The sequence below is a fragment of the Diplotaxodon limnothrissa genome, linkage group LG18 (genome assembly GCF_057381915.1).
Source record: "Diplotaxodon limnothrissa isolate DT_005_m linkage group LG18, D_limnothrissa_male_GT1.1, whole genome shotgun sequence".
NCBI lineage: Eukaryota > Metazoa > Chordata > Actinopteri > Cichliformes > Cichlidae > Diplotaxodon > Diplotaxodon limnothrissa.
In genome coordinates this window covers 6,828,804-6,853,458 of record NC_140613.1, presented here as the reverse complement: position 1 = coordinate 6,853,458, position 24,655 = coordinate 6,828,804, and the positions used below count along the sequence as shown (strand labels likewise).

The 24,655-nt window shown below is 40.9% G+C and overlaps 1 protein-coding gene across 4 annotated transcripts in view; it reads right to left on the bottom strand.

Annotated features, from left to right (window-relative positions):
* The window catches only part of pard3ab (par-3 family cell polarity regulator alpha, b), a 250,718-nt gene that overhangs the window by 54,599 nt on the left and 171,464 nt on the right, over positions 1-24,655 (bottom strand). For 3 of the 4 annotated variants that reach the window (XM_085378508.1, XM_085378509.1, XM_085378510.1), the window contains 4 exons: positions 24,359-24,589; positions 22,996-23,236; positions 13,639-13,767; positions 4,705-4,980 (listed from right to left, as the gene is read on the bottom strand). In XM_085378508.1, the coding sequence (XP_085234634.1) occupies positions 4,705-4,980; positions 13,639-13,767; positions 22,996-23,236; positions 24,359-24,589 (877 nt within the window). The remainder of the gene's footprint in view (positions 1-4,704; positions 4,981-13,638; positions 13,768-22,995; positions 23,237-24,358; positions 24,590-24,655) is intronic. The other variant, XM_085378512.1, reaches the window with a different exon arrangement.

The following is a 24,655-nucleotide window of genomic DNA, read 5'->3' as shown; positions in this document are numbered from 1 at the left end:
CCCAACAGAAGGAGTAGCACCTGCATCTAAACTAGGCAAAAGACAACAAAACCACCAGCAGAGATTCGCATTACTAAATAACATGTACACAGAAAACACATGAAGCCAATAGTAAATGCACGCAGGTGCAAACACACACACACCTCATCTTATCAACCTATAAAAAGCTGCAAGGTGAGTACTTGTCGATTTGTTTGTGCACGTTGCCGTTTCTGTTGCGTTTGCGATACAACACGGCCGCGCGTGCTCCCTCTGCGGCCTCTTATTCCCCCGGTGGAGATGAAATGTAATGGAGCCGATTCAATAAGAGCGCCGCCTCCTCGGAAAATGTGGAGAATCAAATCACGCCAAATCCCTCGGAGCCTTCCCAGCATTCACTGCTGCCTCGTAGTTGGGAGGGGAATAAAACAATGGTTGCTAATTCACTTGGCTCTTTGCACACTTATTCTCACACAACAGGGGCAGAGTGTGATACAGCAAACGTCGAGAGCTAATAAAGCTGCTTAAAAACATGCCGTCTACATTATGTTTTCACTGAATTCAGGTAATTAATTTCAGTAAACACAAAAGAAGCACCCAGTGAGTGAGCTGGTAAAACTTTCACGGGATATTGTCTCCCATTACTTCTTAATTACGCTTCCTAGGCTACAAATGTTACCAGATGCCAAGTATAAATACTAAAAGCACTAGTCGCAATAGCGGGTAAACACTGGGGGAGAGGGGATAAAATCACCACACTTTGAACAATATTTAGCTTGGCAGGCTTCGGAAAGCAAAAGAAAGAAAATAATGTCTCAGCAGTGAGGTTATGCAATTTGGTTGAGAGCCAAAACAAAAACATTAAAAAAGAAAGAAAAAAAGACTGTTTTCAACCTGATACTACACCGTACCACCTACGCGGTAAACCACAGAGTAACAACTAAAACATCATGTGCTCCAATATGCTGTCTCGCTAAAATATGCGGCTGTGGATATAAATAAGAGACATCTAAGAAACACATTTTATCCTGAAAGCAGCAAAATTTTGTTTCAGGCTTGTTGCAGCAGACTGCTTGAGCCTATAGGACTGTGTGGTCATTTTCCTTAAAGCAAAGGAAACGGTAGACGGCTCCCAAAGGCACACACGAAGCTCCTTCCAGCCTCTTTAGCTGTTTTTGTTTTTACACCACTGCGGTTAAATTGAAATTTCTGACCGTGTTTTGTTTGAAGGAAAAAGAGGCAATTAAAAATGAATTCCACTGGATATTTATGTAGCTGCAGCTACTTTTTTTTGCGTTTCCCCTTGGAGTGACCCGCACGACAGCGCTAAGAAAGCCAATAGTACGTTTTACAGGCCCAGAGGGAATTAAGAGACTAACGGGGGCGGTGGGATTCTGGTATTCTAATCTGGACACTCGGGAATATTTTTAGCCTTATTGTTCGCTGTGTTCAAAGTGACAGACGAGGTTACAGATGAATTTCCTTTTGGCTAGAACGCGTTTGGATAACATGTTTTGGGAAGATCAAGGTGACAATGCTGATGATCAGCAACTATTAGTAGCAGCAGAAGGAACAGTGGTAACAGGAAAAAGGAAGACTTGTGTCTTGTTCGGTGTCGTGTTGCCTTGTATTTAAGCTGTTTTGCCCCTTTTTGTGTTATTATTAGTCTTATGGCCTGTCAATCATTGTGTTATTCTGTGACTTGAAGAACAACTGGGATAAAGGTTACCATACTGTAGCTGGCAGGCCTCGTATAGACTACTGCAACACATTATTTTCATGCCTCACATGAACATTCACATGATTTATTATGCTCTTTTTTATGCACGTTTACATACTTTAGCATTGCGATGCATGCAGTTCTGTTTTTGCTCTGCATCTTATGGTTTTCGCAGAGATCGGCGTTTTAATTTGTGCTTTGTGTTTTCAGTGCAAATCAAAATGTAGCCATGTTAAAAAGGATACTATGCGAAGATAATTATTATATTTATGTAACATGCTGAACCTAGATCGCTCTGCCACAGCTTTGTCTTCTTCAGTTTTACTGCGAGTCATAATCTTGTGACAGTCACAACATCGCGGCACCAACAAAAGGCGCACACAAACAGCAGAAAACACAACTGTGACATTTTGAAAGCCATGATTTGGGGCGTGTAATGGGCACAACTTAACAGATGGTCAGAGATCAATCTGCTTTTCTCGAGCAAATAAACAGTTTCCTGGTTTGAACGATGTAAAAACAGCGAACGCAACACAGAGCGACATCCTGTGCACGTCGAGCATTTACGCTGACTACAATGAAACCTTTCACACGCGTGCCATTTTAGAGAGAAGTGTTAATGTTGGAGGAAAAATAACATTTTCCTTCACTGCCTGCTTCTAAGGACATGTTATTGCTTTGATTAAATCTCCACAATCCTCAAGCTCTGATATCAGCTCACACTGCCATTTGAATCCCACAATAACAAACCCCCCCCTCTGTCAGGTGAGAGCCCCCCCACGCACACACTCTGCCACCCACCCTGATGTGCTTGGCGTTGCAGGATCTAATTCACTTCCTGTTCAGCAGAGGGGGGCAGACAGGAAACAGGAAACGTGCTTCCCGAATCTCTCAAAAGGTATATTCTTCTAATACTCGGGGGAGATGAGAAAGGAACACAATATCTTTTAGACGTTTGTGTCCCCGGCTGCTACACTGCTGTAATCAAAGCTTCCTGAAAAGAGCAAGTGTTCTGGGGGAGAATAGGTAGCTAGGAGGACATTATGAAAAGAAACAGTGTATCAGCTATGTGCAAAATTATAGAAAATTCTTTATTGAAGCAAGGAAAGACTTTATTATTTGCTCTGAAACCTGCCAGAGCCACTTACATTATCAGAAGAGACCAATATTGGTTACATTGATGTCCAAATGAGTCACGTCTCTTTTAAACAGTGATGTCTTAGAGAAAACAACGAAAAAAGCTTTGTGAGCATGATTTTAGGGATGTATTTGTCGTTTTAATTCCTTATTTGTTGACAAATGTGACCGTCTCTTTACAAATCGATTCATAGTTTTCTTTGTAAGAACACGCAAACTTTCCATCACAATTTTGTCCTTAACTTGCTTTCTCGGTCCAGAATCTCCACATTCAACTTTACAAAGAAACAATCAGAAAATCCTTATATTTCCATATTTGTAAGTAGTAAAGACTTAAAATGTTTGCTTGATGAAAGAGATTTAATTTTCAAAAAAATCTGCTTATTAAAATTATTTCAGCCTAATCCATTTGCCTGTCGCCGATCCTAAACTGCAGCAGCATTTCCACAAAACTCATGCTTCCCCATCTCTAAGAGGTATTAAACTAAGAAAATCCCAGTAGTCTGAGTGAGAGGGAGGAGAAAAAACCTCATTAATTGCTTATGTGGTAAATGAGTGAAATGGCTACAGATTTTAATAAGATGATGATGATTAAAGCCTAAATCACTGGTGAATTCCATCACCTAATTAAATAAGGCTTCGTATCTGTAATGCTAGTATATCATCTTCTGTTGTGCATCTGCATGCCTTAATACAGTGCCACATCAGGGACTGAACAAAAAATAAAAAAGGAGGGAAGTGTGCAGTGACAACAGCAGCACAATGAATTATGAATCGATACGTGCTACGGCACTCTTGAAGTAGACACAGGCTGCTGAGGTCATCTGGGGATGCGTGAAAACCACAAGGAAGACAAACCCATTCATTCAGCTGTGGAGCTACTTGCCCGCACAGACTACGTTTCTGCTGCACAGCAGGTTTTCCTCAATTTGCTTCAAGTTCCCCAAATCCATCTTAGGGCCACGAATCTCCGCGTTCATCGATCGGAGCAGGATTGGGGAGCAGCTCAGCACCGGCGTGCAGTGCTGAGAACTCTGCTTCTGACGACCTGCATGATTTTTAAAACAATCTGGCTTTTGTTTGCTCTTTGCTGTGGAGTTGGCGTTTGGTTGTGCGGGGGAGTCTCGTGGTGCCATTTGGCTGCTCTACAGAAACAAAACAGTGTCAATGACAAAGAGGATCTTTATGTCAAGCCAGGGTGATTATTTTAAAAATGACTGACAGCTCTCAATTAATGAGACTGAAGGTTTGAGCTGCCAGTAGCTCAGGTAGTATTGTCCGTGGGAAGACAGGAAAATGATGGAAATGCAATAAAAGTGAAAAGGTGGCAATAAGGTGAAACCAACAAGAGCACAAAAGACAGTGAAAGAGAGGTAGAAAGGTCAAGAGAGACAGAAAAAGAGACAGATATTCAAAGGTTTCCATTCACTCACTGCCTCCCCCGAGTATTCCCACATCCCCCTGAGAGCAGCTCATGGTGTCTAGCAGTCGGCGAGCTGACATTTACCGCCTGCCTTCTGTTGCTGTGATTATTTTCTCCTCCAGGTGTGATAGCTAGCCTGCCGTCTCTGTGCAATAATGCCGCCTCAGAGTTACGAGAGCTGGGGAGGCGAGGCGGAATGAGACCTGGACAGACCTTTTACTGAAACACCACAGGTGAGCCGCACTTTGGAAGTACAGGTAAGAAGGTTGCTGAACTGTGACTGGCAGCCCGTCACCTGGCTTAGAGGGAAGTGGCTTCTGAGGGGGAATCTGACTCCAGAGGTATTCATGAATTAATTTTGCCAATACTAAAATAAATAATAGAGAAATGAAATAAAATCCACATGATTCACAAAACACTTGAAATGCATCAGTTCACTTCTTACCTGTCTGCAGACGGAGGTCGCTCGTTGCGCGCCTTGCTAACTTGGGTGTAGAGGGTATCGGAGTGCTGGTGCTGTGGATGGATGTGAGGGTGCTCATCACGGGGGCTGTGGGGGCGACTATGGCCACTGTCCATGGAGCTGTTAAGTTGGTTGATGCCAGCGTACTGGTGGTCCTCCTCAGAGGATCTCTCCGGCGATCGACTTATATCCAGAATCTCAGCGTAGTCTCGTTCCCTGGCCTGACGCTCCCTCAGCTCTCTGGTCTTAGCTTGGATCCTGATAGTAAAGATGATGTTGTTTATATTAAAATCCAATAACAATCTTGTGGTTGAAATGATCATATTAAGACATAATATTGCCGTTTATCCCAAGTAAAAATCTAGGCAATGTCTGATCAGTTGCATTTTGTACTTTTCCTTAAAAATCAAGGTTAAAAAAAACTAACCAGGAAATGTATTTATTATACATTTACTATTGGGTGATAGGTTTATCCATTGTGACCCACTGGCAGAAGCCTGGGGGCTGTTGTTGTTGTTTTTTAAAACTTTAAGGTGAAAAAAAAAAGAGAAAAAAAAGGGATCTTATCTGCTAAACTTTGGCTCGAGGAAAAAAAACTTTACTCTTTGGCTTCTTCTGGCAAGTGTTTGCTGGTTTACTCAAATTACATTTCTGGGTCCTAATGCTCCTTTATTTCAGTAAGCAAGCCCTGAAGCACCTTTTAGAGCCAATTCTTCTCTAATAAGATGGCTAATCTAAAAGGCATTACAATAAAGCAACATTCAGACCTGTATGAAAACAAGGACTGCATAATGGTTAGCCATAAGTTAGCTAGCTAGCTGAAGCATTTCCAAAACCACAACTGTGGATGTAAAAAAAGATGGAAAACTAAACACCAGTGATGTCTGCAGGGTTAATAGAGATGTGCTAAATGAGATATAATCTTCTAGCTCATAGGTAGCTCAAGAGCCATGGGTAGGCTTATATAGTTGGGGAAGATGTAGAATAATTGCTCAATAAAAGTGCATGTCGAGTCCCCAATAGGCAGAGAGAAATGCCATCAAAGTTGAATAATTCTTCAACACAATTTTTGTGTCTTTTGGGATACAGTGGAACCCCGATTTATGAATACCCCATTTCATGAAAAATTCAAGTTACGAAGGCACTGAATAGCAATATTTCTGCCCGTGTTACGGCAAAATGCCCGAGTAACGAAATCCGCTGGCTCTGATTGGCTGAGCCTACAATGCCCACAATGCCTTCCGAATCATGTGACAACCCCTTGGCTTCCGTTCTTGCGCTTCGCTGTTCCACTTGAACGACGTATTGCTGTTCTAGTTAGCAATTAGCCTATAACCTATGGTTCAGCATCGCCTCACTCAAAACGCGCAATGGGTGCTTCGACTTACGAAAGACCCTCGGGAACGAATTCATTTCGTTAGTTGGGGTTCCACTGTATTTTGAACTTTTGGTTTGAAAAATTGAAGACATTTGAAGACAGCACTCTTTCAGAACAACAAACCCAATTCACTGAATAATTAATAATCCAAATAATACTTACTAGTAGCAGGTTCACTAATTATTTGCTTATTTTTAACTGCCAGGTTTCTCAGTATGATATTTTCAGTTGTCTGGTTTCCACTGGCCATTGACAGCAGCCAACTATAAATTGTAAATGCACACTGCAACTAAAAAAAGAGAACGGATGTAGGGCTTCATGGAAAATTGGGATGGTGCCTTACTTTTTTCTTTGTATATAAAAAAAAAAGTCCTGTAGCGTGTCCAATCTAGATGAGAGATGCTGTAAATCTCAGTCGTCACATTAACAAAACACCAGATGAACCATTGTAACATCTGCTGATTGGTTATTGCACTTTTTAACTTTCCATTACAAAACAGAGAGAAGATCTGGAGTCTATTATTTATGCAATTTTCCCCACTGAATAATACCATAAACAATGCATGACAATCTCTTGCCCCCAATAACACCTAGCACAAGGGAAGCATTTTGTATTCACAGAGTAGTGCTAATATATAGCTAACATGCTTTTCTCTTTCTTTCTCCCTCAACAACACATGCAGACACACATCTGACATCTTTCTGTCTGTCACGCACACACAAAAATCACACATTCGCTCTTTCTCTTCAGGCCATTATCTTGTGAATAACTGGCAATGCTATTTTCTATAGCGGGGGGACTACCTATCACGCAGCCCCCGTAATTACAGCCTTGCCAATTATCAGAGCTTTACAACTACCAATTATCATACTGCTCTCTTTTCTGCAGGCCTCTTTTTAATGGCAGTGGGAAAGTGAATGGGACAGGCGCCGTGGTGACAAGGTAGGGGGTGCAAGTGCACTGAAAACTCAGTGGGCTAAAATCTGAAACATTTCCTCCAGAAAAATTGCATGGTGTGCATAATGAAACAATAACTCTAATAACGAGGGCTCCCTACCGGAGACTACAAAATGTGTTAAAAAAAGAAAGAAAGGAAGAAAAAAAAAATCAAGGCCAAGTGGGCAGAAATGCTTCACTACTAAAAAGTAGGCTGTTAATGAACTTGATGGTTTCAACGGCTCCCCACTGAATCTGGTCAGGGGGTAGACAATCATTTGTGGCAAAAATGTACACTTATTCCAACAACTTAACTTGAAAGCTTGTGGAGTCGCACGCTGTGTCTTTGCTATTTGTGGACTCAGCGATTATCTAATAGCGCAGAAGGAAGTGAGGCCCTTGAGGGATCTATCTTTAAACCCAGAGGAAAAACTGTTTTCCATCAGTGAAACAGCAACAGCAGCAGAAGTAGTGGGAGCAACTACTGATTGTATGCACAAGCACAGTGGCTGATAAGATAAGGCCAGACATACCAATCCAACGCACGGCCTTTTCTGTGCAGCCCCTTTCCATAACAAGGCACTGCATGGGTCAACAAGGCCACTTGCTGAGTTAGGAGGATGCATCACTGAAACACTCGTGCTGTGTTGTGTGAAAAAGAAACTCTGAATTCTTATGAGCTTACGGATAAAACTATACTATCTTTACGTTTTGCTTCCAGGAAGTTAGACCTCCTTTACATTGTCAAACTTTTTCAAAACTATTCTTCCCACTTAGTTCTCTTGGTTTTGTAAAAGTCTTTCAATGTTTGTTTGTTTTTTTTAACGTTAGCTGGTTTTTCCTCTTGTATTCATTCGATTAACTGAAAGCATGGAGTATGTCCCTGAGGAAACTGGAGCCCTCAAAGACAAAAAGAAGACTTTCTACAGCAGATGAGAGTCATGTTCTTAATAAATATGAAGAAATCCAGCAAAGATGTGACACAGGACCTGAGAAATGACCTGGCCCTTCAGTTGATCCATCTCGTGTTGGCCAAAGACTCATCAGAAATGGCCTCAAAGGAAGAAGCCATTCATAACGGACCCTGACAAGGTGTGTCATATTACACAAGAACTGTACTGACATCAGTGGCCAGAGGTTTCACAGAGTGATGAACCCAAAATGGACATTTTTGGCTCAAGTTGTTATCAATCCAACAGTGAATGTCTACAGCCATCTGTAAAACATGACGGAAGGTCTGTCATGGTCCGGAACTGCATTTCAGCCGGTGAGATGGAGCTCTTGTCGAAACTGACAGAATTATGAACACAGGAAAATACGGCCAGATTTTGATCCACCATGCAAAACCATCTGGAAAGTCACTGATTAGCAACAGCTTCATTTTTTTAGCATGACAAGGATCCCAAACACGTTGCCAACGCAATGAAAGCATACCAGTATAGGAAAAAACACACAGTGGAACGCCATCAATCATGGATTGGCCTCCCCAGAGCCTGTGAGAGTTCAAGCTGTGGTGTTGGGGTTTGTTTTGTTTTTCTGCACCCATCTTTTTTCATCTACATAAGCTACATATACATGACCAATAGCTGTCATTGCCCAGAAAACAGGAAGGTGTCCAACTTTTCTGAATTACTTTTAAAGAGTGCAGGAAATGTTACTTTAAGACAAAGACCATGACTGTCTGTGTCAACATGACAAGCACTTAAAATGTTTCACAAACACAAATGCAGCGCTGACTGAAATGGGACAGGAAGGAAAACCACACTTCGCCATATCATTACTCTTAATCCCAAAATACCTGCATGTGACAAGGGTTTCTCGTAAACAAATAACCTTAATGACAGATGAAAGAACTCTTACCGTGTAGAGTAAATCATTAAGAAATCCAATGAGAGGTGGCAAAAGACCCAGAGGGGGAATAAAAACAATGTAGAGCAGAAAGAGAGGAAGAGGCGGCAGATAAAAGGGTATAGAAATGGCAGAATGGGATTTTATGGTAGAAGAAATTTTTGACAAGTGACCTTTCTACCACATCAAGCCAGAACAATGGTCCATTATGTGCTATTGTAGTCATTGTGTAACAAAGCGTTCTCTTACCGGTACTGCTGACACAACTGACAGACTACAGTGAAAGGCAGGAAATACATGAAGGGAGAAGGTCCAGCAGGACAAGATGGCTGCTGAAAGACGTGGAAATGTTCTATGATTTAGCGACAACTAGCTGCAGTTGGTTTTAAAGCACTTGTGATTTTTGAAGGTTAATACTAAAAGTGTCTGACAATGCATGCCTTAAATATCCTTAATTCACACTTCTGTGTGAATTAAGGATATTTTTAGAAACACACACACACACACACACACACAAAATGCATTGTACTTAGACTGACGCTGTTCATCTTGAACAAGAGTAGCAGTACTGAGCAAGTGTTGAGGTCAAGGGAAGTTCACTGTGACAAATTACTTCATATACAGCAAGTCTGTGGTATAGATTGAACTTGTAACCTCTGGTCATGTGACTGCTGTTTAAAACAGTTATGTCAGAGCATGATCTGATTTAGTCTACAGACGGCTAAGGCAAAACCTGCTGTGCTGCCCAACAAAAAACGTTTATCTGGACTGATCTGGAAAAAAACCCAACAATCAAACGATAGCCTGTGAGCTAGCACTTAGCGATGGTTGGAAGAAGGGTTTCCATTATAAAGGGGAAAAGACCTCTAGCATGATCAGAGGGGCAGCAAGGACAAAACACCAAATATAGGAAAAAACAGAAAAAATGTAACCATAAGCAGTATTTGTATATAGGGAATGAAAAGATGTAAGTGGAGAAGAAATGCTCAGTGCATCACGGAAAGACCCCAAGCAACCTGAGCCTATATCAGCATAACTAAGGCGATGGTTCAGGGTCACCTGACAGAGCGACAACTACAGGCTTTATCAAAAAGGAACATTTTAAAGCTGATCTTACTATACAGAGGGTGTCAAGTGGAAGCTTGTTCCACAACAGAGTGCTCTGTCTCCTAGTCTACTTTTAGAAACTTTAGAAAGTCTGACAAGTCTGAGAGCAAGGTGCTCTATTAAAACAGTACAATACTATGAGGTCTTGCATTAGTATTGCGAGTACAGTAATTTTAGTAAAGACGATTCGATTTAGATCAAGTAACATAATATAACGTAACAAATTTATGACACTACTGAACAGTTATTCGCATACCTGTATATTTATCTTTTCTTCAAATAGCCTCCACCAGTAGCGTACAATCTGAACTGTCTGTCAAGGTTTGTCTGTCTGCCTTGGGGCTAGGGTCCTTTGAGACCTGAGAATTAAACCTGTGAGGAAATCCATTCATCTAGTCAATCACAGCTGGATTAACCACAGCCTCTGGCAGTGGTCAATCGATACCTTCTGCAGTGAGGTGCCGAAGTTCCCAACGGAACCTCTGCAGAGCGGCTTGGCAATACAGCAAACTGGATCGTTGTTTAACACCAAGGTAGCCGCAGTCTGAGCATGTGCTCCGAGGGATCTCTCGGTCAATATCAGCATCTCTCAGCTTAAATATAAACAAGAAGCGTGTTTGTGCTTTTGGGGTGTTCAGGGATGAGTCACGCCTGGATGGAGTGCCTCTAAGAGCAAACACATTATAAACTAATTAACACATTGACCTAAGAAATACTATGATCTCATTTTATTTTCTGCTTCAAACAGGAACTTTTTACTGCTCTCTGGACATTTTTTGGTTTCTCTTGTAACCATTTTGCCAGATTTCTTTTGGCTCTTTGGCCCCAAGAACTCAACACAACTAAAATTGTTCACACTAACAAAGAGAACTGAGAATCTACAACTCAACCTAAAAACCTAAGAAAAAACCCCCAACATGCCATCTTTACTTCTAGTATTTCTAGTATGACTTTTAATGAGACTTATGCTTTATCAGCTAGAAATAGGCTGATAACTAATTCACATTTTATGATGCTAATAAATCAAGGTTAATATAGTTTAAAAATAATGTAACCTACATTTCATTTAACAGCACAACAAAAAAAAATCTAAGTTCTGTAAACTTCTACTTCTGTTTTGAGCTCAAAAAGCTTCACCTCTCTGAGAGTTGGAAATAAAAGCAAACGCAGTTTAATCTACTTTGAATCAGAACGTTATTGCAAAAGCATTACAGTAGGCTACATGTAATTTGTGTCATCCGTGTTTTTATGCATGTGAAATAACATAATGGAGTCCTGAACAGGCTTAAATAGTCCAAGTTGTGTGTAACAAACACACGTGACTGTGATATTTAAGGGCAAGAAATAAGTAGCTAGTACTCATCTCTGAACAGAGTCCAGTATTTACTTTCAGTGTATGGCAATCTCTTATTAAACGAAAAAGTGAGTCCGCCTTGTCTATCTTGAGTCTGTCTTGGACGGGATTAACACACAAAAGGACCAGTCTGAACTTTTAACTATATCCAGCATAACAACCAAATCATCTGACGTGGCCTTTGCGTTAACTTTAAACCAATTAAAAATAAAGACTCAGCCATTATCATATTATTAGACTATCTGCTCTGCAGGCGCAAAGGAAGACTACAAACCAAATTTTCATAATAAGCAACTGTGGGGAGTAATGACTCTTGCCCTACACCAAGAGCAAGGGATTTAATTAGCTGGCAGGGCTGTAATGGCCTTGGCATTTATAAACTGCTGCCCCCCCCCAAAAACCTGGCACTGTGCCTGCCTGACATTTCCTTTGGTGAGGAAAGAGTGGGTTGCAGTGGGAAAAGGACTTGCCACTTGAGGCTTTTTAGTTTTGGGCACCCACGTAGTAAAAGCAAAAGAAGGCACAGGTTCTTTAACCGTGTAGTCATTATTTAAACACAGAGACGATCGATTTATTAAACTGTTAAACAGAGAAAGCAGCTCTTTCAATTCATTTTTATGCAGCTTCATTCAGATTTTTCACACTAAACTGAAAATCCCGTGCTGCTTCAACCATCATTTTTTTTGGGCTCTGAAACTTTAGATGTAATAAAGATAATGGTTGTGCTACAGTTTGAGTCATCTTTACAAGTTAAATGATTACTGCGAGTGTTTTTTTTTTTTTTTTTTAATCATGCAACCCACGGGACCTGTGAGCATGAGCTCGCTGCTGAACAGAGCTGTGCCTCCAGTGCTGCAGTGAGACCTTTGCAAAGCAGTACTTTCTGTAGGTTCAGGTATGAAAAGCGGCTGAGCCTAGCAACAAAGCTGCTTAGCTGGCAACAGTGAGGTGAACCAAAGCCTGATGGCTGCTGTGAGTGAGATGCATGTCCAAACGAACCCTCTGAATCAGTCTTCTGATTCTAACTAAAAAAAACCAATACGTGTCCAACGAACTGATGCTCAAATATTGACTGTTCAGGTAGAGAACCTTGAAACTATAATAACGTGCTTAGCTGAGAACCAGAGAAAAGTACAGTAAAATGTGGACAATGGTGTCCACATACTTTTGAATAATTTGGGTTTGGCACTAAACATATTTTTCCCTGTGAGGAGACTTTGTCTGAGAATTTTTCTACATACGGTTTGTTTCAAATCTTTTCTTTTTGTGTTTTCACCCTGCAGAAGCTGGGTCTATAAATGTAAATGAGGAAGAGCTCAACTCACCTGCACTGAACTGCTGACTCAGCTAAATACTTATCAATTCAATTCAGTTCAATTTTATTTCACCGATTTCTAGAATCGATTCAATTCCGATTCACAAGGTCCCGGGAAATTTTGCCTCAGAGTCAGAAATATTATAATTCAGATCATGCATCAGTACATTTCCATATTTTTATATCTACAAAAAGAAAGCTAACACTTGCGAGACTTTATCAAAGGTGTAAGCATCACAGATGCCTTTGTGTCAAAGTAGCTGAAGATAAAACACAGAAAAACATGAAGGCAACTTTCCTGGCCTGAGATTTTATAAAAATATTCTGCAGTAGATCAAAAACAAAAGAAAACCATCAACATATGAACATTACCTGATGCTGCTGAAGTGAAGCAGAGCAAAGTTACAGCGGTTTTATTAGAGACACAGCTAAGCGTTTTGCACATCTGCATAATTTTAAAAAGTTTAAATTTGTTCAGTATTGAACAGCAGAAATGAGGCTTTCTTGTCGGAAGTACGTAAAAGAAAAAAAACAGCGGCCGACAGCGCTGTAAACAACGGTAGACGTGTGCGTAATAAGCAAGTGAATAAAGAAAACTGATTTTTAGACGGGAAACTGTTCTTGAAGTACAGAGAGAGAAAAAACAAGATTCACGGATTGAATCTTGTTTTTTCCGCTGAAACATCAGAATTAGCGAGCTGTCGGCTTTCAGCTCCGACCATGTCCGTGCCGTCAGGTGAGAAAGGCGACATCTCGCTGATTCTGATCCGTCGGCGGGTGCGCGCTCTGTGTTTACGTCTTTGTGCAGAATCCGTGTACTTGCTCTCATTTACTGTTTAGCTGTTTGGTGGTTGTTGAAATTTTGTGAGGTTTAACGTGAGATTCTGGCGTTTCGGGCAAAATAAATTAATATTAAAAAAATCGATTCAGGATTTTAATGAATCGATATCACGTTATCCAACCATAAGTTGCCTCACCTTTCTTGCTCCATCCTCATCTTCATGGTCTCCTCGTCCGACACCTGCGTCTCCTCTGGCCTCCACTTGCTGGAGCCTTTACGATCAATCTTTTCTCCCAGCCGCTCATCCTTTCGGTGCTTCCCAAACCTGAAGACATAAACAATTAATATCCACCACTTCATTAATGCTGCTATACTTCACTTTAATATTTTCTGTTGTATTCAAATTATGATTCGTCACAAGTTACTGCTGCAGTTGCATGACTAGACAGAAAGTCAGAAGCTACGGTGCAATTTCAAGAAACTCTTAATCAGCTAATGTGATGCAAAACTGTCGTCTGAAACACAGATGTGTCTGCCAGAACCTTGACAATAACCCGACTTTTACCAATACGGCTGAAATGTTGTCTGCGATCACAGAAACAGCCCACTGCTACGACTTAACAGTTAATCAAGCCCACAAATGAAGCATTTGAAAAGTAGCTCTCACAAATTCAAACCCAATTCAGTTCTTTTAAAGTTGTGGAGAAGGCGTAGACGCAGCCCATCACAGTAATTATATTCATAGGGAGGGAGTGACGATTCACCGAATAGGAGGCACTGCGAAGATATTTCAGCTTGATTGACTCAGTATAAAGCTGCAGCCTGTTGAAGAAATGACTTTGGCAGCACGCTCGCTTCGACAATGAACCGCCGTGATTATTCACAGGGAAATTGGTCCGCAGAGAACATCTACGACTTCGAAAGAGACAGCGCTGAGAAAAAACCAAAGAGGTGTGTCTGTGTGTTAATGAAAGAGGAAGACAGCGAACAAGAGGAAAAAAATGAACACGCACAAGAGAAACTCGTTGAATGAACCATTAAGACCGAAAACTAAACTATGGCGAAGAGCACAAAGACTACCTTGAAAGGAATGTGTGAGCGTCTGTGTGAGAAAGCTTCAGAAGAAAGAGCGATGGAAAAAAAGAAAGTGCAAACTCCAAAGGTAGAGGGCGCTTAAAGAATAAAGAGGATGAGTGTAAATTGCCTGAATATAAGTCCAAAAGAGAAAGAAGAAAAACACTTAGATGACAGGTACGTGAATTTGTGGTTTGCATGGAAATCAATACAGAAGAAAGAGAACTGAAAGCAATAAAAGTAAATACAAAAGTAAATCGATGAGAGAAGCACAAGAACCAACAAAACAAGCAAATGAAGCTGCACATAAAACCCAGAGGTGAGAGAGTGTAGGAGTGAGTTAAACACTGAAAAATAAAAGAGAAAGAAGAAAACGGCAGCGCGCGGGGGAAAAGGTAAGAGAGAAAAATAAATGAATGCAGGCCGGAGAGAAAAATGCATAATGCAAATTTAAATTAAAGTCATATGAATCGTGTAATTCTCTTTGTGGAAAAATACAATGAAATGAGACATGAAAAAAAGAAGAGTATGATAAAAAGTGTATGGAAATTAGTAAAAGATGTGGATCAAAGTCATAGTTCATTAAAAACATAAATAAACTGAGAGAGAAAAAAAGACTTTCCAAGACTTTTTCTGTTTGTGGCGTTTTTAAGAAGTCGCTGATATATTGTTTATATTTCTACTAGTTTAGTAGCAGATATACCATAATTACATAATATGTGATGATACAGTTATAAATTTTGTTGTGATATAAAAACTCTAAGTGTCACAATATCACAGCTTTAGCGAGGCCGCGTGTTTATGTTCGGTGTACGCAACAGCAAGTCTGAGAGCGAGAGCAGAAATTCCTGATATGGCTACAAGACGGAAAAGCGGGACTGTAAGCATCTGGTTAAAAAGCTTGACCCAAGATACAACATCGCAGATATAAATTATATTTCAGGTTAATTATGTGACAATATTCTGCTGCTCCTGGCAAGTTATATCCTTACGCTGTTTTAGGTACTGTGAAACTAAAGAGTACCAAGGGTACTTTGATTAATGCTGTGTCCCTGCCCTTGCACTGCAACGCTGCTAGCATCTTGTTTCAGTAGATTCACAGACATTAAAAAAAAAGGAGAAACCGCTTCGATACCGCATGCTAGTTCAGCTGCACCTATAAAGGTGACATCATACAGGAAGGCATAGCTCAAACTGGTGGATCAACTTCTGCTCCACAGAACTAAAGCAGCAGTCCTCAACCTTTTTTGCGCCACGGAGCAGTTTAATGTCAGACAATATTTTAAGGTGTCGCGGATAAATACAACAAAATAAAATGATACGACCGAGACAAAAACTGTGGTACTTTGTAAATATAATAATAAACGTGAATTCAATGTGTAAATGTGTAACTTTATTAGCAGCGTCCTCCTGAAATGCGCCAACAACATTGAGAGTAACATCCTCCTCTCTGCCCCTTAATGCTCTCTGGTCGCTATGGTAACGCGTGAATATTTCTTTCAAAATAAAAGACACAACTACAACACAGGAAAAGACCCAGGGAAACCGAGTTAACGATAAAAACCCTGAAAACCATAAATTTCACAACTCTCGCGGCCCGGTACCAAACGACTGCGGTCCGTGGCCCGGGGGTTGAGGACCGCTGGACCAAGTACCGGGGTACAGTTAAATATGGGGTTGCATCATCCATATGCTCATAACATGTCAACTGGGTAAATGCTTGTGAACTTTCTCCACAAAATGAGTGAATAAATAAATTAAAGAAAAAGCAAGCTGCTTTCTGGTAAACGAGCGATCTGCTCAGAGTTCGACCCGCTTCCTGTCACATCTTTACCATCTAATACCCAACACAGACAAAATGCTTTGCAAATTAGTTTTTCACACCATCTATACAACTTCCCTTGAATGTTGTGCTAAGTACTAACCCCAAAGACAGCATATACTGATACCATGGAGTGTAGAAGACAAACAGAAAAGCTAAGAGACAGGAATGAGGAGGAAAAACTGCAGCTGGAGGGGGGAGGGGCGCAGACTAAGGGCCATTACTTGATTAATTTAACTACGGCTGTCTGAAATGCTCAGAGTGACAGCCTGCCGTTAATGCTAAGAGCAGGAGTGATCTATCACGGCGAGAGACGGTTGACACTTTCTCCACACCACTAACTTTCATTAACAGCCCCTTTTAAAAAACAGCCTTGTCATACACACACACAAACGCGCGCAAACACCCGCACAGTGTGATTTATGACTGAAAAGGAAAACTTTGAGGAGGAGACCGAGTATTAACCATGACACCAGGGCTTTTAATAATCTTATATTCCAGGCACAGTTAGGCCCGCCTCGTGTTGTGAGTGCAACAGCATCGATAAAGAGGCTTTGACTGCTTTCTGCGGTTTGAAAAGATCACTTCAAAATGTCAGGGACTGAGCTGATTCAATTCAGCAGACCACCCGTGAAACACCGTTAATCCTTTTAATAGCACAAAAAGTGAAAACAAGTTTTTGGTAGCGTGCCGCAGTTTTTCGGGAACTCGCATAATCAGACGTGCGTGAGGAGCAACTCTAATTGCCAAGTAACTTGTTTTTGATTTCCACTGGGCAGAGACACACTATCAACCAGATGGTCATGAGCAAAACATCAACAACCAATGAATGGACTGACCTGATTTAATCGAATTACATCCACAGCTGAGGTGTACACCTTTAATTTTAAAACTAAGATTTTTAAGGCTGCCTTGGTGTCTTCTGTCACATCGAGGCCACATTTAGATTATTGCAAAAGTTTTCATCAATCCAACTTTTTTTCCTGATGTGAAATTACTCATATAAATTCATGTCTCCAAGGAAGGTGTTTCATCGGAATTTTTCAGTCATTTATTTCAATGATGGAACTGTTACACTGTTTTAAAATATTTTAATCAATCCAGCTGTATACTGAGTCTGCAGAATGCCTCACATTTGTCTTACACTATACACAGATTAACCATGGACTATATATATAAATATATATCCATATAAATGATCGATGTACCAACCCAGATGTCACCCGATGCGCCATTTGGCCCCATCTTAGTTTTTTAAGACCCAGAAGTGATTATATTTAGATGACAGGGTGGAATTTCCCCTCATCGAGCGAAGGCACAGCCATGATCCGCATGGGAGCACATTTACAAATACTTGCATATTAGCTCTAAGTAACATAGAAACAGAAACGCATTAGAATTTCACTCACCATATCTGGTACACAGATTTATAGGAAGGACTGTTATTACAATTAACCACTAAGGATAAAATCGAGAACCAGTTCCCAGCAGTCCAATTCCTTGGAATTGTTCGTTTGCTTGGCTATCGATTCCGGTCATCGGTTGCATTTGCACACCAGGAGGAACAGTGGTACTTTCTACAGTGTGGATATGACATTACTTTTATTTTTATTGTACAAAAGTATGAATGCACGATGTTAAAGTGCAAACTAAGACAGAAACAACTGCTAATATGCAGCTAATGAATCTTTGGCTCTTTATAAGCACCTGGACAGACAGCATGCTAATGCTAAGCTAGCCATAGGGATGCTAAAGCTGAGTGAATGCCGACCCCAGCCCAGCGTCCAGACCCTGAACTTCAACAGGTAACAAAAGAGCAGTGATGAGCAGTCAGGCTGCAGTCTTCGTGTTTCTAAAGTAGAATCACGAAGTGTTCTGTGTAACATGTCTAACTACTTTTTTTTGAGTAATGACCCCAACACTGGCCACAACAAAGAGGGTAAATACCTCCAACATGCACAAACATTTGACTACACAGCATGCAATTAATTTGCATGAATGTAATGTCTCTGCTTAGCGATGGTGGTGACCCTCAAAGCAGAGCCAATGAGAACCCAATGAAAATGAAGAAGAGAATAAAGAATCGAATCAAAGTGAAATCACTGAAAATACTGCCGCTTTCCTAAGCCCACTCATGCTGCATCACTGTTGGTGTAGTGTTGCAAGATTGAATACCATGTCTTAAGTTGCAGGAACACCCAGCACTACATGCAATACCTCAACATAAATATATTATTACAGCTACGACTATAAGGACCGCAATTATTAGCATTTTATCTTGCGGGCAGCAAAATAACAGAGCACGATGCATTGACGTCCCTTCATCCATGACTAATCTTTCCTCGTCGCTGTTCAAGCCATCTCCGAGTCTAAGCTTGCTCCGCTTACTCGCACACAAACATGCACTAAAACCACTGCAAATTTAGTGTAGCCCTCAAATTTCTGGGCAATGACCACGTTCGCAGATGCCAAGCCCATAGACTGGGTGTTGCTTCTGTGTCCAAGTGATGATCAGAGAGCGAGAGAGGAGAGGAGCGGGAGAAAGGGGGAGGGAGGGCTACAGTTGGCGGGCCGCACTGTTGGCAGAGGCTGATGGTAATGATGCTTTGATTGGGACTGAGTGTGAGGCCTTCGAGACATGAGAGGGTCAGGCAGTGGCAACTCTGTTGATCACACACACGTGTGCGCGAGTGCGTACACAGACACACACACGGTCCTCCAACTTCTAAGGGCCTCCCTCTCTTGATCCACTCCTCCTACATGCTAACACATCAAAGCTCCCCGACACTCACAAACGCTGCCTCGCTCAAACACATGACACTCATCGGGAGCTCTTAACATGCTGTACAGCTACTCTTGGTCTCAAACTTCCCAATTCACAGAGTGACACGGACACACTTATAAAAACCTGTGCCATTGTTCTCCACACAGCCAGCCTTTGCCTTAAGTTTCATCACGACGTGTTGACACTGACTAATGGAATACATAAATTCAAATGCTTTTCCCCTCTTAGTAACATATTTGTTGCTAAATGCTCACTGCTGTGGTGTTCGCTAAACTGTAGCTCCCACATATCACCTTTCAGTCACACAATGTGGGTGTTGATGGGACTTTTTTTCCTCCTTTGGATTTTCTCTTTATGCTTATTTTGGAATCTGGATGTGGTATTTTTTTTGTGTGTCTTTTAGTAAAAAAGCTACATGTACGCTTTTCCTGCTCTGTTCAGATATGATATATTCAGATTAGGTCTCTACCAGTGTCATTTATCTAAATAAACAACAAACTGTGATGTAAATAATACACTTTATTAATTTTCCTCTTAGATACAATACTTTCTTGCCCAGTAGTATGAATTATAAGACACAACAGTTTAAATATATTTAGATTTTATATTTTGATGAAATTGGAGGAATTACTGTTTAAACTTAAAAATTTGCATCCATAAAATGAACCGGTCCCCTCAAAATTTGAACTTCTTCAGGAACTTGCTTCAATATCAAGTTTACTGAAGCCAAACTTTCTGGGATGTGCCCTTTAAAATTAGTATGAGGTCCAGATTACACACACAGACAGATGGATTGAATGCATCTCACATCATTATTTTGGGGCACACAGCTGTCTCGGCCAGTAAACACTGGGCGTGGATCAAACAGGCAGCCAGACGGCGTTTTAATGGACCAGATCTGATGTGGGCAATATTGAGCCAATCAGAGCAGGATAACATTGATGCTTTGACAATACATGCCAATCATTAACATATGGCAGGATAAGAAGGAAAGTAGCGCTAAGTCGGTGTGAATGCATGTGCATCTGTAAGAAAGGAAAGAAGATTACTGCAGTGTGCGGTTGTCTGTGACCGAAATTGTACGCGTGAGCTTCCCTGTCACTTTAAATCCAAAAGCCAGCATGTATTTGCAGCTTGTGCATATCTATAAACCTCTGCATGTCAGTATGTGCAATGCATATCTTCAAGTACGTGTATGTTGGAGCTAATTAGGTCAAATTAATATAGTGGGATTATTTACAGTATTTGTCGATGTGTATAACAATGTAGCGTTTATATGCAACTATTGTCTTACTGCACTGTCTCAACCCCTGATCCCCCTTTTCTGTACTTTGCATTTTACTCCTATGTTTTGAGGATTAAATATTATATATCACATTAACTATATTCTGTAGTGTTACAGTGGATGTATTAGTGGACAGCATGATGCCCAAAAAAAGGCTTAAAGTTTAATTTAAGCTCCATATGAGACTTTCCTGCTCCTAATTCTGTATGATGTCACCGAGAGGGGATTTTCTCAATATGTTCATCTCAGGAACACGCCCCTCTGTTTGTAAGGGGCAGCCAATCAGAACAAAGCTGGCTTAAAGAGAGATTACAATGGCTCGTTTTAGGCCCTGCCCAGTTTGAGATAAATAAAGATAAGCTTAAACCTTAAATTATACAAAGTTATTACAGTACCATCTCAGTGAAAAGAACAACTACTAGCCCAGCCTACCTGCAAAAACTCCCTGAAACACTGAGCAAGAGGATCTTATTGTTTAAAGGGCAGTATCACCAAATATTTATCTGAATTTTCACGTCTTTTATTTATTTTTCTGTTTAAGTTGACTGATAGCAAAAACAAATTTTTGAAAGCATTCTAATGTTAATTTTTGGTTCTCCATTTTATAAACTTGATCTATAAATGTTGACCGTTCACTGTTAAAATTCCCCTCAAATCCACATAATCCACTCCCCTTCCCCCACCCTCATGAGTTTAAAGCTCCTTTTATTCTCTCATCTACTTTTTATTTCAAAAGATTGCGTTTGTCTTTCGCTACCTGTTGCTCCAAACCCCGTCCTTCTTTTGCACATATTTTCGTTATCTCCTCATCTCTGTGGACCTCATTATTTCTCCCCATCAAATATTGATACTCTGTCTGATATACTCGCTGTTTTCCCCAATCTGTGTCACTGTCACTTTGGTCAATATAACAGACAGATAAAATTACTGGCAAGATCTAAAGCTTTCCAACAAATCGGATGAGAAGACCTGCAGACCAAACGACCTGTACTCCAATAGTAATGAGGATTGGGACAGAGAAAGGGGAGGGAATATGTAGACAACACGCTAATGAGAGGTGCGTTTGTGTGTGCTGTTTAGCTATAAGAGAGCATAACAGTTGTAATATCAGAGGCTGAAAAGAAATTAATTAGAGGGAGATAAACCACAAAGGTCAAGTTGTCTGGGAGTCTAATTAAGGTTTCCTCAGACTATTTAGCAGTGCCACGGTTGTATAACAGGCTTGTCAATCGTCTCCATTATGCAGGTCTTTCTGTTCTACCAAGCGTTCCAAAAATGAGGCGAAATGTTACATCTGTCTAAAAAACAACAATAAAAAAAAACAAAGTTCAGTTTGTCCATGTCTAGACCTATAATGAGTGATTTAAGGTTCTTTCTCTTCACGCAGGCAGACAGAACACAAAGCTCACTTAATGAGGCGGTATCAACTGTTCACGGCATCGATCACTGTGGCTTTGACACGAGCTCTGATATTGAACATCAGATATTGAACTGATATTGATTCTCTCTTTTTCCACTCTTAAAAAGTTACGGAGGCGGGGTACAGGACACAGCAACCCTCAAAGACATGACGTTTTTACACCCAAATGAAAATCATCTGCTGCCGTCGTGCTTTTTATTAAGGGGACAAGCGCACACGTTGGAGGCAGATTTGTCTGCTACACATGGCAAAACACAAGTTACAACACCTCAAGATAAAATATGAACACACTGTGTACGGTGGCCCTGAGAGGCCAAACGGACTGCAACTTAAGAAAACAGCAGTAATAAGAAAAATGCTGCAAAAGCACACAAAACACAACGGAAATAGGAAAAAACTAATTTCCAAAAGCACAAGGGGAGTGTTTCTGGGGAGACAATAACCCAACGGACCACTTGCAGGAACCAAAATATGCTAAGAATTATGCTGGGAGACACTTAAAAGAAGTGGAGGATCTATCGGTTTTGTGTGGAAAGAAAAGATGAGAGGCAAGTGTGTTAGCCTAACTATTATCTTAAATGCCCCTTGGAGATAAATAAAGTTGTTTTAAAAATCCGTCATCAGTATTGTATGAATCGTGATAAAACAAACAAGTTTTGGGTTCCTGCAACTGGTCCGTCAGGTTATTGCCTCCCCAGAAACACTCCCCTTGTGCTTTTGGAAATCTGTTTTTTCCTATTTCCGTTGTGTTTTGTGTGCTTTTGCAGCGTTTTTCTTATTACTGTTGTTTTCTTAAGTTGCAGTCCATTTGGCCTCTCAGGGCCTCCGTAACTGAGCGATTATGTTTTGCAATTTGTTCTCAGGCAAAGTTGAACAAAAAAGTAAAAATAGTAAAATAATACAAAGAAAATGCAAGTGTGTGTCTGACTACATACACAGATTCAGTCCATAAAATGACCCTAGTTGCATTATAAGCTCACGAGCTTAAATCTGTTTGCATATATTAAAAATATTGACATTGCATGCACAGAAATTTCTTTAAAACTAAACTGAACTTTGTAAAATTTAATGAGGACTGGTCTGCTTCCAGCTCTGATTGCTATTTAATGAAACCATAAAGTCTTTGATTAGTTACTGTTACTCTCTTCAAAAGTTTTAAAACTTTACCTGAACATGTCCCCGAGTCCCTTCAACATCCCCTTCTTAGGTTTTCCCTTGTCCTTCTCCTTCCCTCCCTCTGGCTTCTTCTTTTCCTTCCCTCCCTTGTCTTTGTCCTTCTTCTTCTCCTCTTTGGTGCGGTTTGTGCCGTTGACCAGTGGCTTTTCGGTAATCGACAGCGGCGTCTGGTCCGCTACTGTTGACACAGAGTCTCTCCCCGACCGTGAACTCTCCTCAGTGTCCTCCTCCACTAAAGGAAGGGAGCGATAAAAACAGAAGACGACAGGGGAAGAAAATTGGAAAGGAACGGAGAAAGTGTTCGTGTTAACCATTGAACAGGTAAGTTTTAAGATGGACTGTAGCACATGTGAAAATCAGTAACCTTAATAAATGAAAATCTATAAGTCATAAACGCGCAATTATGTCTCCTAAGCACCAAGAGACTAATACAATTTAAATACATATTACAAGTGCTTAAAGAGCTCTGCTCTAAAACGAGACAGAAACCATTAGAGACTATTAGACACAGATTTATGGTGAACGGCGACACATTTGTAGAGTTTTATGACACTATGGTGTGGTACGCTACCTAAATTACATAATCTTCATACTTTTGCAATACTGCGGTTATTGAATCGTTAATGAGTCATTGGACAATCAGCACATCAGATTAAAGATACAGTAGGTACACTGCTGTCTCATTCTCAGTTCTTATATTTGGATTGTTTAGTTCATGATTACACAGAATAAAAAGACTAAAGCAAAGAAGGAGGATTGTTTATCAGGTTACCCTGTGTAATCTTTACCTAAATTGACTTAACACTGCTCAAAAAGTAATGTATGCTTGAGAGGTTTTGAGACATTTTGACTTTTACTATAAATTAAAAAGCTGTTTTTTTTATATATAGCAGTTTAAAATTTGAACAGATTTCCCAAAAGATGGAAGCTCCTCTGTCGACTCCACATAAGCTGCCCCTTAGTGACACTGTGACCCTGTGATATCTGATACAGTGCAGGTTACATCCTGACTCACCCATATGCCATTGCCACAAGCAGTGATAATATCAGCTGCCAGATATTGAGCATTAGTCAGAATGCCATCACTCCCATGCACAAGCATGAAAGCCACCTCAAAATTTTAGGTACTGACACTTCATCCGTTTCAATAATGATCCCTGCTGGGAATCATCATTGCTGTTCGTGCGAGTCGGCATCATTTCAGTAACCCAATGCAATGCCACATAACATTTCACATGACACAGTGTAGGCGAAGGAACCGCCCGGTTAGGGGGACAGCGTGGTCACTGTGGGAATCAAACCTGTGATGCTGCGAAAAGACGGTCACATTAAAATGGTCCATTTGATGCCTTACATGTCTCCATGCCCTCGTCGTCCTCTTCCGTGGCGGCCGGTCGGTCGTAGGATTTGTCAATGGCTGCTCTGAAGCTTTCGTTACAGCCCCGCCCCCTGATGATACGAGGGCGAGGCCTGTGGAAGGGGACGTCCCCGTTCAGAGTTACCTCTGCTACTGCTGTCTGGAGACTCTCGAGCGAGCTGGACTTCTTTAGGCCCAGCGATGGCCCCACGTCTTTTGTGGAAGAACCTGATGGGGGATATAGCGGTACGGAGTGAATGAACAAACAACTCTGACCAAGACCTCTCCATCCAC